Source organism: Mobula hypostoma, chromosome 1 (genome assembly GCF_963921235.1).
Source record: "Mobula hypostoma chromosome 1, sMobHyp1.1, whole genome shotgun sequence".
In the NCBI taxonomy this organism is placed as follows: Eukaryota; Metazoa; Chordata; class Chondrichthyes; order Myliobatiformes; family Myliobatidae; genus Mobula; species Mobula hypostoma.
This window is the reverse complement of record NC_086097.1, coordinates 213,479,911-213,506,153: the sequence shown is the minus strand read 5'-3', so window position 1 is coordinate 213,506,153 and position 26,243 is coordinate 213,479,911. Positions and strand designations below refer to the sequence as shown.

General features: G+C 38.2%; 1 protein-coding gene across 4 annotated transcripts in view; it reads right to left on the bottom strand.

The window, feature by feature from the left end:
- The window catches only part of chd7 (chromodomain helicase DNA binding protein 7), a 236,865-nt gene that overhangs the window by 107,926 nt on the left and 102,696 nt on the right, over positions 1 to 26,243 (bottom strand). For all 4 annotated transcript variants that reach the window (XM_063064050.1, XM_063064060.1, XM_063064079.1 and 1 more), the window contains exons 4-8: positions 19,309 to 19,444; positions 12,387 to 12,506; positions 8,519 to 8,578; positions 7,705 to 7,760; positions 1,132 to 1,249 (exon numbers count right to left, since the gene is read on the bottom strand). In XM_063064050.1, the coding sequence (XP_062920120.1) occupies positions 1,132 to 1,249; positions 7,705 to 7,760; positions 8,519 to 8,578; positions 12,387 to 12,506; positions 19,309 to 19,444 (490 nt within the window). The remainder of the gene's footprint in view (positions 1 to 1,131; positions 1,250 to 7,704; positions 7,761 to 8,518; positions 8,579 to 12,386; positions 12,507 to 19,308; positions 19,445 to 26,243) is intronic.

Below are 26,243 nucleotides of genomic sequence, written 5' to 3'. Positions count from 1 at the left end.
TCGTATGAGGGCTGTTTGATGGCTCTGGACCTGTATTTACTGGAATTCAGAAGATTGAGAGGGGATCTTATTGAATGGTATCAAATGTCGAAAGGCCTCTATAGAGAGTGGATGTGAAAAGGATGGTAGGGGAGTCTAAGACCAGAGGACACAGTCTCAGAAAAGAGTGATGCCCATTTAGCATTGAGAAGAGGAGGAACTTATTTAGCCAGAGAGTAGTGAATCTGTGGAATTTGTTGCCACAGGCAGCTGTGTAGTCCAATTTATTGGGTGTACTTGAGGCCAAGTCATTGGGTATATTTAAGGCAGAGTTTGATACATTCTTGTTTGGCCAGGGTATGGAGAGAAGGCAGAAGACTGATGCTGAGAGGGAGCTGGATCAGCCATGATGAAATGGCGGCACAGAATCGATGGGCCAAAATGGCCGAAATCTGCTCCTATGTTTTATGGTCTTTAGTCTTGAAATTGAAGTTAATAAAAAGTAAAACCAGCCAGTGTTCAAAAAGGGTTGGCAATTCACTAAAAATATCAACACTTCCACCATACCAGCTTGCTTGTCACTGTTAAAAATAAGTAGATAAAGTAATATGAACAAAGAAAACAAAAAGTGAAAAGAAAATGCTAAGAAAAACTTTTGAAAATGTCCAACTATTTATCTTTAAAGTGACTAGAATCAAGACATGGCTTAATGCCATGGAGGAAAGGCACTAAAAGGGGAAAATGTGGCTAAGTATTTCAGAGGAGCTGTGCAACACATTCAGGTCACCAAAAGATTATACACGACAGTGAATGCAAAGAGTCAAGAGAAAGCATGGGGGAGGCAAGAAGCTCAGGGCAAAAGAAGAAAAAAAAAGAGGGAAAAGAAATAGACTAGGAAAGGTAGGCAACAATGCAAGAAAATGAGAGTTGTACTGTAAAAGTCAGGCAATGCAGACAGAGGACGACAAGTAAAACAAAACAATGAGTTGGGGTGGAGCCTAGATCATGAAGAAAGCTTACTGAATAGAAAAATTCAAAAAGAAAACATACAAGTGCATGGATTAACAAGAACATGAAAATTGAAAATGCCTTAGAAAACGATTTGAGCAACACAAAGATAAATTTACTAATCTATGAAAATAAAATCCTGACCTCAGTGAGAAACTTATTCATTTGTGCTTGCTTTGCTTTGAAGCGTTTAATCTTCTGATGGATTCTCTTGTCTTTTGCCAGTTGCTCCACAGTGGTCCACTGACAATGAAGGTAGGAGCTGAAGAGTGTGGTTGAGGAGAGGGGATAGGATGGTAAAAGAAAAAAAACATTTAGAAATCACATCACCAAAATTATGAATACTTCAATTATTACATTGAAGCAAGAAGCATGAACAACCCAATTATACTTGCCTTTGGTGGGGTAGGGGAAGGGTTAATATTTTAATTCCTCTGAAATGCAATAGAACAAAGGTTCAAAAATACTTGTGCATAATCAAATTAATGCAACATAACAGTCTATACAGAGAATTACTTTTCAGAATGCCACGACTATTTTTTTTCCTTTTTCATAGGATTTGGAAAGTGTTGGCACCTGAGCAACCTTGAAATGCGGCAATCCACCTGGTTTGATACTTCAGTGATAATTGGTAGAGTTCCAGAATATTTGTCCAGTATGTCAGGAAAGAATTTGTGTGACCACCACTTTCCGCTTCTGTGATTCTAAAATTGTAGTCGCAAGTTTAAGGGCATGATCAAAGCAGCCTTGCAACATGCTTGTACAATGAACCAGTAAAAATATTTCAGTTTCAATGAATTGGTGGGAAGGATTAACATTCAGGGTAGGGAATGGATGCCAATGAAATAGCTAGTTTCAAAAATTGAGGTTGCCAGGATTGTTGGAGTTGCATTGATGCGATAAATTCAGAGTAATCAATCAACATTCAAGAACTGTGCTTTCTAGATGGTGGGAATAGTTTTGGGGAGTTATGAACTGAGTGAATACAAACCATCAAGTATATGACCTGTATTCACAGCTGAAAAGTATGTAGTGTCCCAATTAAGTCCTAGATTTTAAATGGAGGAGTGCCAGTCATTGAAGGTTCAGGAGAGATTGTTTGAATATTAAGACAAGTTAGTTGGGCGGCACTAGTATGATATGAATGTTACTTCCAATTCTTCAGCCCAAGCATATTGTTTTAGTACTTGGAATTGCAAATGAAATTTAATAAAACAGGGCAGGCACAGCAATATAGCAGCTAGCATTACGCTATTATTCCTCCAGTAACCCAGGTTCAATTCCATCACTGCCTATAAGTTTGTACGTTTGCCCTGTGACTGCGTGGGTTTCCTCCAGGTGCTCCAGTTTCCACATTCCAAAGATGTATGGGTCAGTCAGTTAATTGGTCACATGGGTGTAACTGGGCAGCACAAGCTTATTGGGCCAGAAGGGCTTGTTACTGTGCTGTATCTCTAAGCAACTGCAATCATCTATATCATAATATAATAAATTATCTTTATTTCTGCCATTATGACAGAGGGAAGATCACTATTGGCTTTGCCTAGCATAACATACTGGAGAACTGCAGAAATATGCTTGAGCTTAAATGAATGACATCCAATTTATACAATCATCTTCACTTTTATTTAGTGCAGACATGATTCCTCAGTGGAGAATTCAATTTTAACTTAATATCCATCATGCTAAGCAATCAAATGCTGCCTTGATGTCAATGAGATCCACTCACATATTGCCCATTTTCAACTCTTCCCAACCCCCCCATAATTGAAACTCAGTTCACTCCTTCACAAACCCTCCAACCTTTCCACTAAAATATTGATTCTGTAGCTAGGCGACTTCCATTACAAACCATTCCGAACCTTCACAGTTCCTGGATCCCTTTTCTCTTGCCTCTAACTCTTTCCCAGATTTATGACTGTAAAATGTGAACCCAACACTGAGTATTTTTCCATTCCATGTACTCACACCTACCCCACCCTATCTACCTCCCAAAACTCCAGGGCTGTGCCACAGACCAACCTGCTGACAGTGGTGCAGCTGTAGTTTGGGAAACCCCTACCTTGTAGAGTCCAAATGCCAGTCATTACACTTGCTCCCTCCATACCATGAACCCACCACATCTGGCAGCTGGTTACTGACCACATTCTCACTAGATATGACCTCTCTACAGCCTTCAGCCACAGTCCCCCAATCACACAGCTTGCTTTTACCTCCACCTAAAGATCTAAAGCAGGACTGTTTAGCAAGACCCAATATTTCAGCCTTCTCTTATCCAATAAAATAAATTTTTGGCAACACACACAAAATGCTGCAGAAACTCAGAAAGCTGGGCAGCATCTTTGGAAAAAAGTACAGTCAACATTTCAGGCCAAGACCCTTTTGCTGTCTGGCCTGCTGAGTTCCTCTAGCATTTTGTGCGTGTTGCTTGGATTTCCAGCATTTACAGATTTTGTCTTGTGAAAATAAATTCCTGATCTGATCTCATCCTTCCTGCAGTTACAACATCTCTGATGCACTGAATTTACAATTCTTCTGGATTTAACCAGTTCACTTTCGGGACGGATGGCCAAACCACAATACCTTGTTCCAGAATTGCTCGAGAACCCTTCACACCTTTCTCAAAACAGACCACCCTCTAACTTGGCTGAACTTCTCATTGAAAACTGCCCCTTTAACTCCACTCATTTCCTCTAAATATGTAGCGTAGCTTTGGGGATGTGCATGCAAGTAAGAACATTGTTGTGCCAACCCTCAAACCCTACCTCCCATATAAGCCCCCACCTTAGATTCCTCCATATACCTGTCTAGTAGTCTCTTAAACTTCACGAGTGTATCTGCCTCCACCACTGACTCAGGCAGTGCATTCCACACACCAACCACTCTCCGAGTAAAAAAAAATCTTCCTCTAATATCCCCCTTGAACTTCCCACCCCTTACCTTAAAGCCATGTCCCCTTGTATTGAGCAGTGGTGCCCTGGGGAAGAGGCACTGGCTATCCACTTTATCTACTCCTCTTAATATCTTGTATACCTTGTAAGGCTATGAATCTTTGCGGAACATGTGGAATGTTTTTTCAATCACACTCAGTACCTATCCACCCCATCCCAATTTTATTCCAGTGCATTGATGACTATAACTATTTCTGCCCTTCAATGGAACTCAAAAATTTCCAACACCTTTGCTGCCAATTTTCACCCTGTTCTCATTTTTGCATGTGATGGATGCACTTCTAATTCTTCCCTCCCTCTCCTTTGTGGGTGATCCAATATTCACTATGTGCTCACAGATTCCCACCCTGCTTCCTGCAAGGATTCCATTACATTCTCCATTGCATCTATTCAGAAAGTAAAATTTTCCACACCGGTGCCTCCATAATGTCTTTATCTCAACTGCATCTGTTCCATTTCCTGCAGTTCTGTTGATTCTACCTAGAACAAAAATAAGGATCCACTTATCCTCATTTTTAGCTTCATCAGCTGATTTCAGTTATGTTTTACCGTCCCCATGTCAATGCCAGCACAAAGCACATCACCACCACCCTGCATCATTTTGAAGAGGCACTTCCCTCCAGGATGGTCTTGCACAAGAGATACCCATGTCACCATTTCTTCCAACATAATTACAGATGAATTAACACCTATTCTTTTACAACTTCCCTTCCTGTGACTAGAAAATTAAATTGTTTCTGAATCTACCAAACACAGTTGATTGTTGTGGAAAATACCTGATTAGTCCATATGAATGACCCTGACTGTTCAATTTCCAGTCATTTTTAATTTGCCATCTCATTTTTATTCTGTTTTCTCTTCTTCTGGCAAAATCATATTTCAATTTAACTTCTCCATTCACATCCCTGTAGACAAACCTCTCATTAATAACTTGCCTTTACAATTCTCCTTCAGCTAATAACACCAGAGCCATTCAACTTCTTCTAGCCTCCAACCAATCATTGAATTCCACTTCTCTTCTAGACCCTCGCCGCTCCTCTGCAACTCTCCCAGTTCTGTTGAAACACTACCATTTTCTCCCTCCACAGACACTGTCAGACCTGAACATTGTCAAATTTCAGATTCCAGCATCTTAGGTATTTTGCATTGTGCAATTCAACAGTTAATTTGACTGAGGAAAATGCAAAAACATCTTTTGCAGAAATAATTCTATTTGTTTTTGCTCATAAATCTATGTGGACAAAGCAAAATTAGGCCTGACCGACTAAATGGCAAAGTACTGAGTAAAATAACTATTCTTTTGTAAGAGACATGCAGATCAAAGTCTAGATTTAATTTTAGATCTGAGCAGAGACTCAATTGAAAGGTATAATTCTACAGTGCCCCTTGATAAGTTGCCCCATGGCCAGTCGTTGGTAGTAGTTATTCCCAACTCAAGAAATAGATGAGTATCAATCAACTGGTCTGCAAAGAAGTCAGTCCATACAAATGTCACAATACAAATGACATACTGCCCTCAACTAATGTTTATATGTTTAGTGCACATAATAAAATCAGATAATTTTGGAAACATCAATGCAATAAGAAACAGTTAACAGTTCAAGTGGAAGAAACTTTGTTAGAAATCAGGCTCTTCAACCAGAAATATTAACAGTTTCTCTTTCCACAGATGCAGGCTGACCGGTTGACTATCCCCAACATTTTGTCAATTTCAGATTTTCAGTAGCTGAATTTTTAAAATAAATTTCATTTAGTACAGATATCAACTATACAAATGCACTGGTCTTCCTCATTTTATAGCACTGCCAACGAGTAATTTCAAAAAGACATAGAAAGCTCTGGACTACAAACAGTCAAGAGTATAAATTATGTAGAACTTGTGGATTCAGTGTCATATGAAACAAAAACAAACCACTACACTTAAAGTGCACTATAGATTGCCAGTCTCTTGGCTTCCCAGAGTATAGGAAATCATTTACTTCAAAATAATTTTTTTTTTAAACACTCCATGCAATACCATTTTGACATAAAATCCTGAAGGGTAGGGCAGAAAGCCAACAACTTCAAATAATTTGGGAAGGGTAAGGCTGTACATCATGCATATCACCATAAATATATTTGGAAGTTTTACCCATACACACTGATGTATGAATTAAAAAAAAAGAGAATCTATTATGCATTGTAGGGATCAATAAGTTCCACAATAACATGCATATTTGTATTGGTGCATTTATAAATTACAGGCGCAAATGGCAAATGATGATATTTGCACAATTCTGTACCTGTTGACATCTTAAACCTTTTCACTCTGAACTAGGATGTAATCATCATGTTACAAATCAGTGGTAAAAACATTGAATGAATATCTTTGTGGAAAGTATAGTCAAATAGTAAGTCTATTTTTATCATATGCAGAATAGTGAGATGCTGGACATCTACTTTCAATTCATGGCAACCGTTGTAGAGGAATTTAAATTCTTCAGTGTTATAACTTCAGAGGATCTGTTCTGGGTGCAGCATACAACTGCGATTTTGAAGGAAGCACAACAGCATCTCTACTTTCTCAGAAGCTTGCGAAAATTTGGCATGTCATCTAAAACTTTGACTGACTTCTATAGATGTGTAGTAGAAACTATATTGACTGGTTCATCATGGCCTGGTATAGAAACACCAATCCCCTTGCACAGAAAAGCCTACAAAAAGTAGTGGACACAGCCCAGTCCATCATAGGTAAAGGCAGCTCATCACTGAACACATTTACACAGAGCATTGTCACTGGAAAGCAGCATTCATTATCAGGGACCCCTACTGCCCAGGTCAAGCTCTCTTCTTGCTGCTGCCATCAGGAAGGTGGTACTGGAGCCTCAGGACCCACACCACCAGGATCAAGAACAGTTATTACCCCTCAATAATCAGGCTCTTGAACGAGAGGGTATACATCAGTTGCCCTATCACTGAGCTGTTCCCACAACCTAGAAACTCACTTTCAAGGACTCATCTCATGCTCTTGATATTTATTGCTTATTTACTTTTTTTTTCCTTTTTGTATTTGCACAATCTGTCTTTTGTACATTGGTTGTTTGTACATTGGTTGTTTGTCCATCCGGTTGGTGCAGTCTTTCATTGATTCTGTCATGGTTATTGGTTTTATTGAGCGCGTCTGCAAAAAAATGTCATGGTTGTATATGGTGGCATATATGCACTTTGATAATAAATTTACTTTGAACTTTGAAGTTCATTCTTTTCTTAACTCTTGTCGGATGGTCTATTACATTTTATATTATTAAAGTTTGTTGGAATGTTACACCTTTAATATTCCCATTTCTAGTTATCGACAAGATGTTCAATTTTAAAATATTTTAATTCCTTTCACTAATTTAATTTGTCTCCCTTCGCTTGACAATTAGCTTGCTACTGAAGCTTTATTTTTTAATCTGTTGCTACTTGTTTATTTCCTGCATTTTCATTAGTCTATTTCCTTCCTGTTTATTTGCAATTCTTTAAGCTGTTAATGAAAATCATATAGCAGATAACTGGGCAAGACTCAGAAATACAAAATGTGCAGTTCCTTAGTAAAAAGACAAAGGCTTTGATGACAATGTTGAAAGGAACACTAATTGAGAAAGAGGGCACTTTATTTTCCATTTAGTGCCTTTCAAAATCTATGCAGGGCAGTAGTAACCCTCATGGGTATCAAAGTAAATAATTTATAATCTTTGCGCTGCAGTTCGATCCAGTTTTAAAATGAATCCACCAACATACTTACTAGTTTTTGTATTTAACAAATAGTTCTTCTACTTCAACTTCTTCTCCAGACTCGGTCTGAAATCACAAGCACATTTTAGAACCCAATGTCAACACAAACCATTTGTCATTTAAGTCTCCAGACACTTCACCACCATGAAGTGGTTAGGGACGCAGTTGTAATGTACTTAAGTAGAATTAGAAAGAAAAGAACACCAAAAGTTTCCTTTGGCGGAGATTACTTTTTCCCCTGCAATACCCTGAAAAAAAGCTATCAATTCCAACTACTCTGCTTACTGTGTCAACCAACTCATGAATCATTTTATCTCCTCCTTAACCACCAGCTACTCCATTCACAATAACCTGACCTCGACCTGGCTTCCTGCCAAACCCACAGTGTTAAGCAGATGCCAAATGTACCATTTCCTGAGGCAGCAGCCAGTTTACAGCTGCACTACTGGAAGCCACAAGTATTATTGTTGGCAATCTTGAAAACTAATCTCAAAATGTGTTGGAATTTAAAATAGAGCCCCTACCAAGGAAAATTTATAACTCAAACAGAATTATGTATTCTTTGCAGAATAAGTACATTTCACACTGATCATTTTCCAGTTCAGGGCCAACCATTCAAATACTAAATTGCAGTCAATCCACATAATCAACAGCCGCCAAAGGATTTTAATATGCTCAAATTCTATATTGCTACTGTTACATGGCCACCAGCTGTTACTAACAATTCAAATGCCTATAATACAGATTGAAAAGTGAGAATTAGGGAAAGAGCTACATGTCAATTACAACCTAGATACTGCACCTTAAGGCTTTTTAACACTTACTGTTTTTTTCACTATTCGCATACTCATGATCTTCTCAGTAACCGGACCAGTTGACGCATCCTAAAAAGACAAATTTTAATATCAATTGTGCACATCTTTGACGTCCAATCATTTGCTATATTTGCACGCTCCCTACAAGTAACCTCACAGAAGCATCACCTGAAAAAAATTTAGCTGAATGCACTCCCAGTAAACAGATATCAAATAGATATAGGGCAAGGACAATTAAAATTTAGAAAATGGAAACCAAAGTGGTGCACTGTTAATTAGGTCAAAGTAAGCTGTTTAATTCCAGACCTTATATTTTGCACACATTAATGATTTAAAACCAGTAATATTTATCATAATGCCAATTTGTTTCACTTGTTAGCTCTAGACAGATGGTTCACTTGCAAAATTTGCATATTGCAGTAGTTCTTTAAGGAAGTGGTTTGCAAACAAAATATCTTGTAAACTTGCTTAGCAATACTCCAAGAAAAAGTAACAATTTCAAGAGAACTTTTAATGAATTTACTATAGGTGTTGTACTTACTGCATGGGATTTTAAAAGCACAGGAATTAAGACATACACAATGCAAAGAAATCTCAACAGTGCATTGAGAAACTGCCATGGACAATTATATTCTAAAATATTCAGTGGTTTTGCTAATATTATTTTAATATCACACTTCCGAAATTTCAGTAAGCAGTTAAGACTAAAAGATAAACCAAACATAGCACAATTGCATTGCATTAATTAGCTACAGATTTCAGCTCCTTTCTAAAGTAAACAGTGCTGTGAAGTATGCTCATGTGAGCAGGAAATTACAGGCCAAGCCCTTGACCAGCAACAAAAGATCAAACATTCATTCCACTTTGTTTACAGAAATCTTAGTTGCAACATTTTCATATTTTTCTTTAGAGCCAGGAACAAAAAAGCACAATAGGGTTTGGGAAAATTGGTCAGAAAGAGTGAAACTGAGGTTTGACACAGCTCTATCAATATACCAATGAGGCATCTCCAGGATTTGACAGAAAAACAGCCACCAATGGCATTATAAATTTAGTATTTTTTCCTAATTCCAATTTGAAATTACAGTTAAGATAAACCTGATGCAAACAGAAATAGCAGAGGCATAAAAAAAAGCCCTCAAAAGATGACAAAACAAAATAAAGTTGCATTAGCACCTTTCCCAATCTTCAACTATTACAAAAACCCTCTAAGGGTTATCATATGTTAAGCATATTGCCAGCAATTGTATTTGTATGTACTCTACACCTGTAACACAGAGATTCTCTATCAATCTTCGCACACTGTATCACAAACCCCTCAAATGATATTGGTTAATGGGAAGACTACAAAGATATGGACCACTCTTAGAAAAGGCAAATATCACTTATAAAATTTATAGGGTCTTCAATGCACCTGCACAGCATTTAGTCAAATGAGGCAAAGTATATATGAAGATAAAAAACACCAGATTTAGACGCTTGAATTAGTGCCCTATTATATGCTTTTGAGATCGGAACTATCTACAGCAGGCACCTAAAAGCATTTAAACATTACTATCAATGCAGTCTCTAAAATCCTGTAAACTCACTGGAAAAGTAAGCACATTCTCACTCAGAATAAGTTTTAAAAGACTGGACGGCTTAAAAAGGAAAAAAAGAAAATTAAGCAGAAGTCTTAGGTTACGAAAGAAAATGTGGTATAGAGACAGGAAAAGAGAAGACATGCCCATTTTAAATGCCATTACAGGAGATCCACCTGTTGACATTCGACATTCACATTGACATTCGAACATCTGTAATTATTCAAGTTTTATTTCTAAATTGATAAACTGTGTGCTTAAATTGTTAATTTAAATGCAGTATTTGTAACTCCAATTACAAGGTTGACATTAGCTAAAACATGTACAGCTAACAGCAATGTAATCCCAGGAATTTTTTTTGTACTTTCAAATGCTGGCCACCAAGTGTCACTATGGAGTACCATTTACCTGTCTCAATCAGTGGCCATGTTGTAGATATACAAACCAAATAACTAATTGTTTCCAGCCCTTGATAGACCCTCCTTCTTCCCTCTGCCGCAGATTTCAATAGGGCTATAGGAGCTGCTTGACCACATTTATCCTTAAACAGATGGTTGGCCAACCATACACCTTCCCACAGATTCCTGACATACCCTAACCCTTGCATTCACCTGAAGTAATCAACTCTGACCTTCACCTTCGTACCCACCCATGTGATGAAGAGACAGAATATGGAAGATATCCTCTATCACATCCTTTCTTCCTGTATTCTTTTTTGAACATCTCCCTTTCCTTCACATTAGCAGCCATCACTTCCTTCCCTCTCCTGCCTTTATTTCAATTCTTCCCTAATCTAAAGATCTCATCTCCGAACTCTATATGTGCAATTCAATGATAATTTATTTTAAGTGTTAATTTAAGAATCATTCAACCAAGTTTAATACTAAGGTCTACATTAATTTCTTATAGTAGCAACAAAACCTGGCAAGAGATGACTTCTTGCTTCAATGCAAAATTTAGCTCTAGATAAGAAAATACCACTTGATGACAAAGGGATGTTATTGAAAGGGCACATTTAAAAGTATTAAAATCTTTACATAACTTTAGTATACAAGTAACATTATAACTTGATGGGGGTGTTCCCAGATTATTAATCCTTTTAAAAGAAAACTTTCAACCAAAAAGGTTTGAGAACCAACTGCAAATTGGTCCAGTTTTCTCTGATCAAATCCTGGATGACTTACTGCACCCTCAGGTAGTACTTTTAAGTCAACTAAACTCTTTTAAGAAACACTAGCTGGAAGTGATTTTTCCACTCATCATGCATGGTGAAAACATTAAGATCATGCCCAATTCTTCACCTTAGCATTTCCTTCCTGCATTAATTCTATCCAAAATATCTAAAAATTTGTTAACTCATTCAATATATGTAGAAATTGAGGATCGAGATGTTTCATGGATACCAAACTCTTGTTTCTCTATCACAAATATACATCCTATTTAAAAAGGCATTACCATATTTACATTCAATATTTACAGAATGTACATAAAAATTATAACAGTCAATCCTGTCTAAATTGCACCCCAACCCTTATAACACCCAGCAGCCCTGAAGTATATCGCCTTATATAGGGAAAGCAGAGCTGTACACAATATTCCACACACAGCCCCACCAAGGAGCAATACAACTGAATATTCCTGTACTCAAATCCTCAATGTTCTTGTACTTGTATCCTCTTCCTGATAATGTTAGATCTGGCAAGCTGCCAATTTTTGAGATTGTGTGTATCTGTACAGTGACAAATACTATTTTTTTTAAGTGAATAGAGCAGAAGTCAGGTTAAAATTCTATAGTATGTCAAGAGATAATTTTATTTTTTTTATTCAGATACAGTGTGGAATAGGCCCTACCAGCCCTTTGAGCCATGCCGCCCAGCAGCCCACCAATGTAGCCCTAGCCTAATCATGGGAGAATTTATAATGACCAATTAAACTAACTGTAGGTCTTTGGACTGTGGGAGGAAACCGAGAACCAAGGAACCCACACGCACACGGGAAAGAACATACAAGCTTGCTTACAGAGGGTGCCGGAAAAGAACTCTCGAGCTAACCGCTATGCCACCATGGTGTCGCAATAGTGAAGGCTTTTGGCACACTGGCCTTCATAACTCAAGACAATGAATATAAAAGTTGGAAGTTGGAAGTGATTTTAACTCATAAAATGACAACTTTTTCCTCATCAGTTCACTCATGCCAAGATAGAATAAACTGAAATACACAATTAAACACACAAAAAGCATTTACATTATTAAAACTAAAATTTAAACAGTTAGTGGTTAATTATATAAGATAGATACCTGTTCTGATTGTGAAGTGTTTAATGGAGAATCCTTTCCTGCATCATCATCATCGGATATCTTAAACTCTAAATCCTCTGTATATCGTTTTCTTTTTACTTGTCGACTAGAACGGCGTTTCTGGAAAATATAGCAGATGAAAAAATGTCAAATGTGGAAGTAGCAACATTTGGTTGATAATTTCAAACTTGCACCAATTGCAAATGGGTAACCTATCTTTTTAAGTTTTTGGTCATATTTGGTGATTGCGTACTGATCTGGTCACCGAATTATAGGAAAGATGTCAACAAAATTGAGAGAGTACATAGGAGATTTACTAGAATGTTGCCTGGGTTTCACCTCCTAAGTTACAGAGAAAGGTTGAACAAGTTGGGTCTTTATTCTTTGGAGCGTAGAAGGTTGAGGGGGGACCTGATAGAGGTATTTAAAGTTATGAGAGGGATAGATAGAGTTGACGTGGATAGGCTTTTTCCATTGAGAGTGGGGGAGATTCAAACAAGAGGACATGAGTTGAGAACTAAAGGGCAAAAGTTTAGGGGTAACATGAGAGGGAACTTCTTTACTCAGAGTGGTAGCTGTGTGGAACGAGCTTCCAGCAGAAGTGGTTGAGGCAGGTTCAATGTTGTCATTTAAAGTTAAATTGGATAGATATATGGACGGGAAAGGAATGGAGGGTTATGGGTTGAGTACAGGTCGGTGGAACTAGGTGAGAGTAAGAGTTCGGCACGGACTAGAAGGGCCGAGATGGCCTGTTTCCGTGCTGTAATTGTTATATGGTTATAAATTGTGGGTTTAATTTAGAAATGGTGAATTTTTCATGCATTCTCAACAAAGTAGTTACATGCTTGGTGCAACTATTTACACACAGCAGAAATATACAGTGGCATGCAAAAGTTTGGGCACCCCGATCAAAATTTCTGTTACTGTGAATAGCTAAGCGAGTAAAAGAGACCTGATTTCCAAAAGGCATAAAGTTAAAGATGACACATTTCTTTAATATTTTAAGATTACTTTTTTATTTCCTTCTTTTACAGTTTCAAAATAGCAAAAAAGGAAAAGGGCCCGAAGCAAAAGTTTGGGCACCCTGCAATTTCAGTGATACTTGCCAAAGTATCAGTGTCAACGCCCCGTTTGGCAAGTATCACAGCTTGTAAACACTTTCTGTAGCCAGCTAAGGGTCTTTCAATTCTTGTTTGGGGGATTTTCACCTATTCTTCCTTACAAAAGGCTTCTAGCTCTGTGAGATTCTTAGGTCGTCTTGCATGCACTGCTCTTTTGAGGTCTCTCCACAGATTTTTGATGATGTTTAGGTTGGGGGACTGTGAGGGTCATGGCAAAACTTGTAGCTTGTACTTCTTGAGGTAGTCCATTGTGAATTTTGAGCTGTGTTTAGGATCATTATCCTGTTGTAGAAGCCATCCTCTTTCCATCTTCAGCTTTTTTTTTTACAGATGGTGTGATGTTTCCTTCCAGAATTTGCTGGTATTTAGTTGATTTCATTCTTCCCTCTACCAGTGAAATGTTCCCCGTGCCACTGGCTGCAACACAAACCCAAAGCATGATCGATCCACCCCCATGCTTAACAGTTGGAGAGGTGTTATTTTCATGAAATTCTGCACCTTTTTTCTCCAAACATACTTTTGCTTATTGCGGCCAGAAAGTTCTATTTTAACTTCATCAGTCCACAGGACTTGTTTCCAAAACGCATCAGGCTTGTTTAGATGTTCCTTTGCAAACTTCTGATGCTGAATTTTGTGGTGAGGACGCAGGAAAGGTTTTCTTTTGATGACTCTTCCATGAAGGTCACATTTGTGCAGGTGTCGCTGCACAGTAGAACAGTGCACCACCACTCCAGAGTCCACTAAATCTTCCTGAAAGTCTTTTGCAGTCAAACCAGGGTTTTGATTTGCCTTTCTAGCAATCCTACGAGCAGTTGTCTCTGAAAGTTTTCTTGGTCTTCCAGATCTCAACTTGACCTTCACCATTCCTGTTAACTGCCATTTCTTAATTACGTTATGAACTGAGGAAACGGCTACCTGAAAACGCTTTGCTATCTTCTTATAGCCTTCTCCTGCTTTGAGTACCATTTATTTTAATTCTCAGAGTGCTGGGCAGCTGCTTAGAGGACCCCATGGCTGCTGATTGTTGGGACAAGGTTTGAGGGGTCAGGGTATTTATAAAGCTTTGAAATTTGCATCACCTAGCCTTTCCTAGCAATGACTGTGAACAAGCCATAGCCCTAACAAGCTAATTAAGGTCTGAGACTTTGGTAAAAGTCATCTGAGAGCTCAAATCTCTTGGGGTACCCAAACTTTTGCATGGTGCTCCTTTCCTTTTTTTCTACTCTAAAATTATACAAAACAAAAATAATACACTAATCTTGCTTAAAATGTTGAAAAGAATGTTTCATCTTTAACTTTATGACTTTTGGAGATCAATTCATCTTCTACTCACTTAACTATTCACAGTAACAGACACTTTGACTGGGGTGCCCAAACTTTTGCATGCCACTGTATCATGACGCCACTCTGGAACACCTCAACTCATCTGAGTGTTTTGAAAAGTTACTCCTCTTAATGTCTATCAACAAGTTTGAAATGAACAAAACACTCATCATTAACTTTAGTGCACAATCTGGAGGAACTTCTTTACCCAAGTGCTTACGACATGAAACTTGCTACTAGATGCAGCCAAGAACAACATGTCTACATTAAAAAAGGAAACATGGATAAACATGTTTTAAATGAGATCAGGTAAAGAAACAGGGAACTGATCATTGGTGCCAATGTTAACCATGATATTTTTATACTTAGCCGTGAAGAATGGGGTCCATCATCTTCTGTGTATTTATGGGGATAACAATTCAAGTCAAGCAAAAAACTGAAAAGCAACACTAATTCATTTCAACTCCTGAAAAAGAAAAGTTTCCATTTATTCCTTACCCATTTCTTTCTCTTTTACATCATTTCCATATAGCTTTAATTTGCCAAAATGACCAACATCCGTATTCTCAGCCAATATAATTTACAGCCATCTACCAGTACATGCATTAGGTGATGTTGAAGCATTCGGCTTCTCCATCCATAAAAAAACTGAGCTTTTAGAAATCATCCTCCATACCAAACTTAATTTAACCAATCTGAATTTATCCCACACACCATGGATGCTGTATGAGCATGACTTTGTCTAGCTACCCATTTCATACCCAAATATGATAGTTCAATAAAGATGCAGCACTTTTTACAGCGCTATAGAAAATATCAAAGATAATTTGAAAGGATACTCGTACCCTGTGAAATCATAACATTCACCACATGCTCATTCATAATCATTTCTTACAAGACAAGCAAATGCAGTGAATTCCATTTGGGACACAGAACTAGTACAGTTTGGCCCAATTAAACAGCTGCCCAATTAGCTGAAGTTTCATGAAAATAGTTAAAAAGATATAAAAAGGACAAAATACTGTTTAACTGAGTAACGAATCATACACTTAACTGAGAACAAATTAGAACACTACAAAAATTACTACAGTATTATAAAGCTTCAAAGGTTCATTTTATTGTCAAAGTACGTATGTATAATACAACTCTGATATTCATTTCCAGATAGCCATGAAATACAAAAAGAGAACAGCTGTTGTCGAAAGACATCAACTTCCCCCACACCCTGGCACGAAAAAGAGAAACAAAACACATAAACCCCTAAAGCCCCCACTCCCACCCCCACAGAAAAAAATATCAGTGACAAATCCCCAACACTGTACCCTGCAGAACAAACAGTGACAACAGCATCAAATCCCCAAACTTCTCCCCCCGTAGAAAAAACAGCAATAAAATCCATGACCCCCTCACTCACAGAAATGAACAACGGAAATAGCATCAAAACCCCCAAACAACCGCCCCTCCCCCACATACAAAAAGCTAACAGATTACCCACCTGCCAATCAGCCACAAGGAAGAAAACACCAAAAAACTGAAGGAGACCAATATAAAGTACGGCTCGATAATCACAAATCTCAGAATATCGAAAACATCTTCCCATTTGAGAACAGCTGCCGCACAAACTCAGTCCTTCTATGAAGAGCACCTGTCACGCCGTCCGAATACCGCTGTCGTCACCACGGTGGCCTCTGTTAGGAGTGATTGCTGACCTCTGCATTCACCTCAATGCTTCAATCTTCCTTGATGCTTGAAATTGAAATATATTATCTGGTCTTTTCCACAAGTCAGCTCTCCGGACACAGCACAGCGCTAGATCATTCAATCAAATTCCAAACTGCATGTCACAGTTTCCGTAACACAATCAAGAAGAAAAGAACAAGCAGAAGATGCAGAAAAAGTGAAATAATTGAAGAGATTGGCTATCTGATGTCGCCTGAGGAATCGCTGTTCACTGGCGCCATCTTGACCAGAAATATAAAACTGTATTAGCTCTTAAGGTACCAGAGGAATTCATCCAGTGTATGCTGCCATGTTCTTTTGATTCACTGTAAATGAACAAAATCAGTATAGGCAGTGCAGATAATGGATTGCCTTCATACAATGCTTTCGATGATTGCATCCTCCAAATCCTTCATAGTTCGTAACTTGAAGTAGCGAAAGCATTTCATTTTCACTCCCAGCTGTTTCTTGCATCTCCAAGTTTAAATGCTCAAAGCCACAGTGAGAAAAACTGTGCTGATGAAGGGTCTCGGCCCGAAATGTCGACTGTACCTCTTCCTATACATGCCGCCTGGCCTGCTGCATTCCACCAGCATTTTGTGTGTGTTGTGAGAAAAACAGTTCTGAATTGTCTTACTGCTTGGTTCTCGGCAACAAACAGCAACAAATATCACTGCTTTTTGATTCTGTTTAAAATCTGTTGGCCCTAAGCATGGTGGAATGTCTAATGGCCACAGAAGCACACAGGACTGATGCTAATTAAAAACTGCTCGGCAACAGTCTCCAGTCCCAATTAAGTGGCATAGAGTCCCAAATAAGGGAAGGGAATTCCAGCTATTTTCGTGTTAAGTTTTTGTTCTTTAAGAGTTGGCCTAAATAAGTGGCCACCCAATAAACTAGAATCCACTGTACATTGAACAGCGAAAATCAAATTTTAGTTGAGTAATATGAATTTGTGCCATAAGTACTTAGTTTAGAAGTTCCTAAGCATTTCTGTCCAGTTCAGAAAAATTTGTTCTGATATCCTTCTCTAATATTTTCCATTCTAATTTCAAAATGCCAGATAAAACTGTATAGCACCCAAGACAAACTAGGAGTGAGGTTTGTCCTTGGTTTGCTTACCTTGGTCTTGGTATTGAAGCATGGAAGTAAGTGCATTACAAACTTAATTATGAAAAGGTACTGCAATATAATGGAGAACGTAAAATGAATTCATTAAGCGAACATGGGAAAAGCAGATGTTAGCATGCATTATATCACCCTGAGTGCCTAGACAATCCCTACACATGGAAGAATATAACTATGGATTGGATGAATATACTGACAAAATAACAACAAATCCCACAGGTTTTAAAATGAGAGGTTTTCCTCAAGAGGCACTTTCCCTGTTGGTAATAGTAAAAAGTCATAATCAGCATGACTAGGTGGGCAGAGTTTTCTCTGTTTGTACAGAAGACAAGAGAAAATATGAAGAAGAACAGAGATTGAAAGATGAGATTTCGGCTTGAATGCAAAAGCTGCTGGAACTAGGAACTAGAAAGACAAGCAAGTATTGGAAAAGTGAATGAAAAGGGAGACTTATCTTTGTACTAAACATTATGACAGAACAAAAAATGGTTTTAGAATTAAAGAAAAACTGACTTTAATTATAGTCCATGTTATAAAATAGGATGGGATGAAATAAGTGCGATAAACAGATTTGGAAAATAAGAGGAAAACACAGCTGCTCAGCCAGCATAAAAATCAAAAACAATGACATACATACAAAGAAATCTGTCCATATCCACGTTACCTGAATTCCAATACCACAAGAAAAATGGATTAGAAAGCCAAGGTCTGAAGTTTAAGCCAGGATCTAAAAGATGCTGATAGCTCCTAATTAACTGGTTATTTCGCTTCCAAAATTTCATAGATTCAAAAAAAAATCTATAAATAAGCAGGTATATGGAGGAAAGGCTTCTTGGCTAAAAGAATTTGGTCCAAGTTTGTTACATTTGCCAAATTTTGTTATTTAACTTGAGGTAACCATGGAAGCATTCATCCAATGCTGGATACTCAATCTTAAAAAGTAAAATTACTTTCGACTGCCCTCAAAAATAAATGCTTAAGTTTTGAAGTTAAATGATTGGTTGAAATCTAGATGTTCACAATGCCTCAATGGAACAAAATTTCCCACATTTCCTAACATTTAAAAAAGCATAGTGGATAACAATGTCCTTTCCTGAAAGGAATGATACAAGGCTTACATTTGGTTGTGGAAATCTTTGCCTGTTTAAAAAAAAGGATAACTTAAATAGGAAACTTAAGTATTGTGTGCTTAGTAAATCCAGAAGTAATCATGCCTCCTCTACTCATAATTCAGCATTTAAAGATAGATCCTACAAGCACACAAATGCCATTAGTTGGAAGTCTCAGACCTCCTTGATCAGAAACAAAATATTAAATGTTAGCTATTGGTATCACTTCGATATGTTGCCCAAATTGAACTTCAGCAGTACTTTTTATCCCCAAGGTTTCAAGAAATTTCAGTTTCAGTATTTTAAATAACACTGCATCCGATATCAGTTACTGAGGTTCTCCACTTATACCCATTACTGCCAGCAGATAAATGCTTTTACCTGATAAATAATATGCAGACAAAATTTGATGCAATGTAAAGCTGTTCACCAATCTTAATAAAATGTACATCCCATGGAGGATATAAAATTCAAGTTTTGTATTCTATGAGCATGCATGGGGAAGTTTAAGACCAAATTCACCTGCACTCCCAATTCATCCTCTTCCTGTGGTGATGGAGGTGGTGTTTTGTCCATATCTGAATTTTCAGGAGAAGATTCATGTTTCCGTTTTCCTTTTTTCTTTCCAACAGTTGATTCTGGCATATTTTTCTTGTTGCTGTAAAACATTAATTTGTGTTAATATGACTCAAGATTTCTTTACTTTTTAATAAACAAATTAAATCCCCAAACTCGGTAACTTCACAAATGTGTAATGAAGTTTCACAACACGCAAACAAAAACCTGCTTAACAGACATAAAATGGAAAATAATCATCTCCCGTAAGAGAAATCAATTAGCTTTGATGTACAAAACATTACCATTGCTTGGTTCCCACCACAATCAAGGAGGGTTGGGGCTTTTCACTAGTGTGAAACAATATCGGACACATCAATGTGATAACTGGCCTTTGAATAAAAATCTTGGATGGATGAATAACCTAATTGTAGTTGAATTTTCTTGTGGAGAAATGAACGCTGAACAGAACAGCCTAAAAGTATTTAAATCAATGAGAATTTATTTAATAAAATGCAAAAACAGCTTATATAATTTTTGCTCTCATCTATAAACTAATTTTTAATACAAATAATTCCGGCCTCTCAAGTTGATTTCACCCAATTTCAACCAACCTAAAAATAATTTCCATTTATAAAACAGCTGTAAAACAGCAGAGAAATTTCTTTTTCAAATACAACTGGTGTCAAGACAAGTACAGACACATTAAGACAGTTCACTGAAAGCTTGACCGAAGAGGTAGATTTTAAACGATTGCACACAAAAAGAGACAGAGACAGCAAGGTTTTTTTTAGCATGGAGATGTGTAGGAAGTGGAAGCTACCATTAGCTGAGTTTTAAAATTTACCTTGAAGGTGAAAGGGCTGGGGAAAATTATAGAAATAGTAAGGGGGCAAGACCATAAAACAAGAGCAACACAAAAACAAAGATGTGTTCAATTCAAGCTTTACCAGGAACCAAGCCTTTATCAAGAACATAACAGAAAATGGGTCAACAAACTTAATTTTGAATAAGTCAGCAGCTCTGGGTGACATCATATTTACAGAGTAGAATGATGGAGGCCAGCTGGGTAACATGTTTGTCTCATATTGAGAAGAAACAAGATTATGGATGGTTTTAGCAGATGAATTTAAATAGTTAATCATCAATTCAAGCCTTGAAACATCAGGAAAAATATGGAAGTACAACAATAATCTAGTATCTTGGACTGACAGCTTTTCTGTAATGTTAGGTTTTATCCGGAGATCTCAGTGAATTTAAATGGAGCACACTAAACAGAGTAGGTGAGGCAGATGCCAAAAGATTTTCTGAATAGTAGTATTGTGGATTATTGGAATTTTACTGAAATTTCCAAAGGGCAACATGCTGAAAAACAGAATGGAGGAAAATATTTTTCCCTTTAAATCTCTTCACATTATCTCCCTCCAAATCCAGGGCTTGCAATAATCTTAAAAAGGATTTTACTTTAAGTGATCTAAGTTAACGTTGTGTCAGATTGGTTACCTTCTGGTACCATTCAGTTCCAAGCAACATAAAAGCCTTGTTCTAAACATGGATTGAGGAACCAAATTCCTGAGGTGAAGTGCAAGTTATTACAGGGTGAGTCCCCAAGTCATTCAAGAATTTTGTTTGCTATAACTATTCGCAAGCCACTTTCTTTGCAGTTTTCCATTGGAACTTAAATTGTATGGCTCTATTTCTGTATCCACGAAACATTTTAATATTACTATCTAAACAATTGCTTCAAAACGCAAGGGAGAATTTGCATAAAGTCAGTTTTCCACAAGTCTCGTCATTTGTAACCTAGAGAGCCTCTATATTCTTGGATTTTCACATTGAGTTTACTATTAAAATTTCTAGTTGGATCTGTCAATATTTGGACTATTCAACCTCATTTTATAAATATTCACAAATGTACAAAAATGTACAGCTAACCTCAATGTCCCAAAAATAGGAACAGCATCTGACCAAGTCTGGCACTGGTCAATGTACATCAAGGGGAAAAATAGTCCAATGGGTGAAATTGTAGATGTAATTAATCATCCTGACCTCTGAATATCACGAAACAAGTTGCTCAGTGTAGTGGCCTGTGACCTTCCTGCTGTTCTGATGGAAGGAATGAGGAATGTTCTGATGAGCTGACCATATTGAAATCTATTTGCAACTGACACAGTAGTGTCAAGAAAACAACTTCTCCCTCAATGTCACAAGAACAAAGGAGCTGGTTGTGAACTACAAGAGGAATGGAGACAGGCTAGCCCCTATTGACATCAATGGATCTGGGGTTGAGAGGGTGAACAGCTTTAAGTTCCTCAGCATCCACATCACTGAGGATCTCACGTGGTCTGTACATACTGGCTGTGTGGTGAAAAAGGCACAACAGCACCTCTTTCACCCCAGACAGTTGAAGAAGTTTTGGTAGGGGCCGCCACAATTGAGACATCCTGATTGGCTGCATCACTGCCTGGTATGGGAACTGTGCTTCTCTCAATCACAGGACTCTGCAGAGAGTGGTGCAGACAGCCCAGCACATCTGTGGATGTGAACTTCCCACTATTCAAGATATTTACAAAAACAGGTGTGTAAAAAAGGTCCAAAGGATCATTTGGGACCCAAGTCACCCCAACCACAAACTGTTCCAGCTGCTATCATCCAGGAAACAGTACCGCAGCATAAAAGCCAGGACCTACAGGCTCTGGGACAGCTTCTTCTACCAGGCCATCAGACTGATTAATCCATGCTGACGCAACTGTATTTCTATGTTATACTGACTATCCTGTTGTATATAATATCTATTATAAATTACTATAAATTGCACATTGCACATTTAGACGGAGACATAACGTAAAGATTTTTACTCATGTATTTGAAAGATTTAAGTAATAAAGTTAATTCAATTCTTCAAGAAAAAGTTCATTGTTGCATACAAAGAAAATGAGATGTTTTCCACTTCAAAAGTGTACACCAATGACCATCTAGAACACTACCAATTCTGTGACTTTGCTATCAACATTGTCAAGACCACCACTGACCAGGAACATAACTAAACGATGTAAGAGATTGCTAAAGTGGGTCAGAGGCTAGTTACCTTGGGCAGGTGACTCACCTCCCGACATCTCAAACTAGTTACTTATCTAGTCTCCTAGATGAAATAGAGAACTTCCATCACCATGAAGCACAAGGAAATACTAGAAGGATCCCCAAATCATAGATGATTCCAACCTGGAAATATATTGCTGCTCCATCATCGCTGGGTCTAATACCTGAAACTCCCTACCCAACATCTGAAAGACTGCAGTGATTTAAGGTTGTGGCAGCACCACCCTACTTCAGTGACACACCTCCTGAAAAAATACAAGTAATTGTAATGACAGGGGAAAATAAAACAGGCAGCATAGCATCTGAGGCAGAGAAATAACTAGCATTAGGACAGAGAATAGATGGAAAGATAGCTACCATAAAGGAGTGAGGAGAGGAATAATGCAAGGACGGACAAGCAATAGTTGCAAAAAGGCAGCTGGAGTTAGGTGAAGGGAGATAAAGACAGAGGCTAGAAGGTAAGAAGTGGAGGGGGAAAATTGGCTTTGAATTCTGCTAGTGATGAGGAACCAAATAAGGGAGGTATAAAGGGCAGATGGAACCAGTAGGGAAAGGGATAGGAGACCCCATGGAGTAAGAACGTGGGGGTAGGCAGATGGTGCCAGGTGGGGAAGAGGAAAGAAACTGGGTGACAGGTTGGAAAGTGAAGATACAATGGTTAATTACACAGATTTTGTAAACTTACCGAATGAGATCACATAGCTATTCTCTACATTGGAATATTCATGTCAAGGCCACTTTCAGGCACAATGGCAACATACCAATTTTGACTAAAATGCAATTTCCATTAAAATAATTAAATAATTTTATTAAAGTAATAAAGCATGCTGAAGATGAAATACAAAAGCAAAGAAGATATAATGAAGGAGATGGCATTAAATTCTGATCAAACTTTCCCTTCAGCTCAAAAGATTCCTTTGGAAAAATATCTCTTTTAGCCCTGAATAGCATATTGTACATGGTGCCCTCAAATCAACTCTAGGCCATGAAATCACAACTCCAGTGACTGGGGTTCAATCCTGACCTGTGTAGTTTACACATTGTCCCCATTTCCGCTGAGTGCTCAGATTTCCTCCCACATCCCGCAGACATGCAGATCGGTAGTTAAATATCCATCAAAAAATGTCCCAAGAGTGTAGATGAGTGATAGAATTGGGGAGAACGGATGAGAAGCTAGGACAGTAATATGTGATTAATGTAAATAAGTGTTTGTGGGCCAGGTGAACTCTGCTGGAGGTTTAGAGAGGAATTACACAGTTGAGGAGCCAGGCAAACAAAGGCACATCTCTGTCAATGGCACAACAAAAAGTAGATTCACAAAAAGTCAAAATTTAGAAGGAAAGGCATTTCGCTGGGTTTCAAGCAAAGCTAGATGCAGCAAGATAAAGGAATATAAAAACATGACCATTTACAATGGAGCTACTGCCAGCAGAAACCAAGGCAGGTATTAAAGTGCAGACAGTAGGGGAGATTAATGTGTCGGATACTGAGGAAATAATAGGTGGATGTATGTAAAGTGGGATATCAGGAAGTGAGAATGGAAAAGTCATGCTTAGACATTGTCAGTGACAATCCAATGGGAGAGTGCAGAATCGGCAATGTTACAGTAAACTGGTAGGCGCTGAGAGACAGAACATATGGTAACGGAGCTTAGCCGAGAGTCAAACAGCAACACCAGGTTCCAAACAATATTAAAGGGATTCCGTCAATTCTCTCAGTATTCAAATACAGGAACTATTTCTTCATGTAATACTCAAATATGAACCAGACAGCTTCAAGAGACAGTGCTTCCTCCCTTGGAGGGTCAGACACCTTGAGCCAATAGGCTGGTCCTGGACTTATTTCCTGGCATAATTTACATATTACTATTTAATTATTTATGGTTTTATATTGCTACATTTATCCTCTATTCTTGGTTGGTGCAACTGTAACGAAAACCAATTTCCCTCGGGATCCATAAAGTATGACTATGACTTCAAGGTGGTGCTTTCCATCAGTGATCCTCACCATCCAGAAAACACACTCATCTCATTACTACTATTGTGGAGATTATGCAGGAGCCTGAAGATCCATACAATGATTCAGGAACAGCTTCTTTCCATTTTCCATCAGATTGCTGAATGGCCCCTGAACACCACCTCCTTCCTTCGCACCTTTATTTTTTAAATTTATAGTAAATTAGTGTCTTTGCACTGCACTACTGCTGCAAAACACATTTAATGTTATTAGTCAGTGATAAAAGATCTGATTCTGACTTGAAAAATCCTATAGAGATGTTGAGACAGTTAATAATATCTATTTATAGAGCACATTTCTTTTAGAGAAATTTAGTGGCTCTAATTAATATCAAGCACCCTTGACTTTACCTTTGAAGACCTTGCTTCAGAAACCAGTTTTCATATCAGCCCATAAACAAGCATTGCAAAAACAGAAAATCTAATATGAAGGAACTCAAAATGAAAACATTGTTACAGTGTTGTAGTTAAAGTATGACCGAAGGATATATAATCCCTCGGCGGAAGCTGAGGGGAGATCGAAGAGATGTTTAAAAGATTATGAGAGAGAGTAGACAGACAGCATATTTTTCCCAGGGTTGAAAGTCTAATACAAGAAGGTATGCATTTAAGATGGGGAGGGGGAGGGGGAGGGTAAAGAGATAATTTCAAGGGAGATATGAGAGGCAAGTTGTCTCTTTTCTCTACACAGAGTGGTGGGTGCTTGGAATGCACTACCTGGGGTGGTGGTGGAGGAAGAAATATTAGGGACTTTAAGGGATGTTTAGTTAGACACATGAATGTGAGGAAATTGGAAGGATATGGTCATTGTGTAGGCCAGTGGTCCCCAACCACTGGGTCGCGGACTGATACCAGGCCGTGAGGTAACGATATGAGTCAGCTGCACCTTTCCTCATTCCGGCACGCACTGTTGAACTTGAACGTAGGGTTGCCAACTGTCCCGTATTAGGCAGGACATCCCATATATTGGGCTAAATTGGTTGTTCCATATGAGGCCGCCCTTGTCCCATATTTCCCCCGCTAAGGTAGAGTGTTCCTATGAAACCTTTCATGCCGAAATGGCGTGAAGCAAAGAAGCAATTACCATTAATTTATATGGGAAAAATTTTTTGAGCGTTCCCAGACCCAAAAAATAACCTAACAAATCATACCAAATAACACTAACATATAGTAAAAGCAGGAATGACATGATAAATACACACCCTTTACAAAGTAGAAATAATGTATGTACAGTATAGCCGGGAAGATGAAGGCAAAATCGATTTGTGGGAAAAAAAATCGGCACATAGGCGCATGCGCACACAGGTGCCTGTGCAAAGCTTTGTGGTGATGGTAGTCTTTCCTGGGGTAAAGTGTCCTGGGATTTGACTACTACTTTTGTCCCTTATTTGGGAGTGAGAAAGTTGGCAACACTAACTGTAAAAGACATGTTGAGGTGAGCTTAACCCTACTTGAACACGCCCCCCCCCCCCCCCGTCGGCCGGTCCTCAAGAACATTGTCAAAATTAAACCGGTCTGCAGTGCAAAAAAAGGTTGGGGACCCCTGGTGCAGGCAGTCAAGATGAGTTCAGTTAGCCATTTGATTAATTTATTCAGCTTAGCACAACATTGTGGGCCGAAGGGCCTGTTCCCATGCTGTACTGTTCTATTTCTATAATTCCACTGTCAAACTCTATGAAATTGATTCAGTTAAAACCACTGGAACATAATTAAGCTTAAGATGAAAGATTAAGTCTTCATGTGAATTTAAGTCAGTTGAAACTTGCCCGGAAAATATTTTCCAAAACA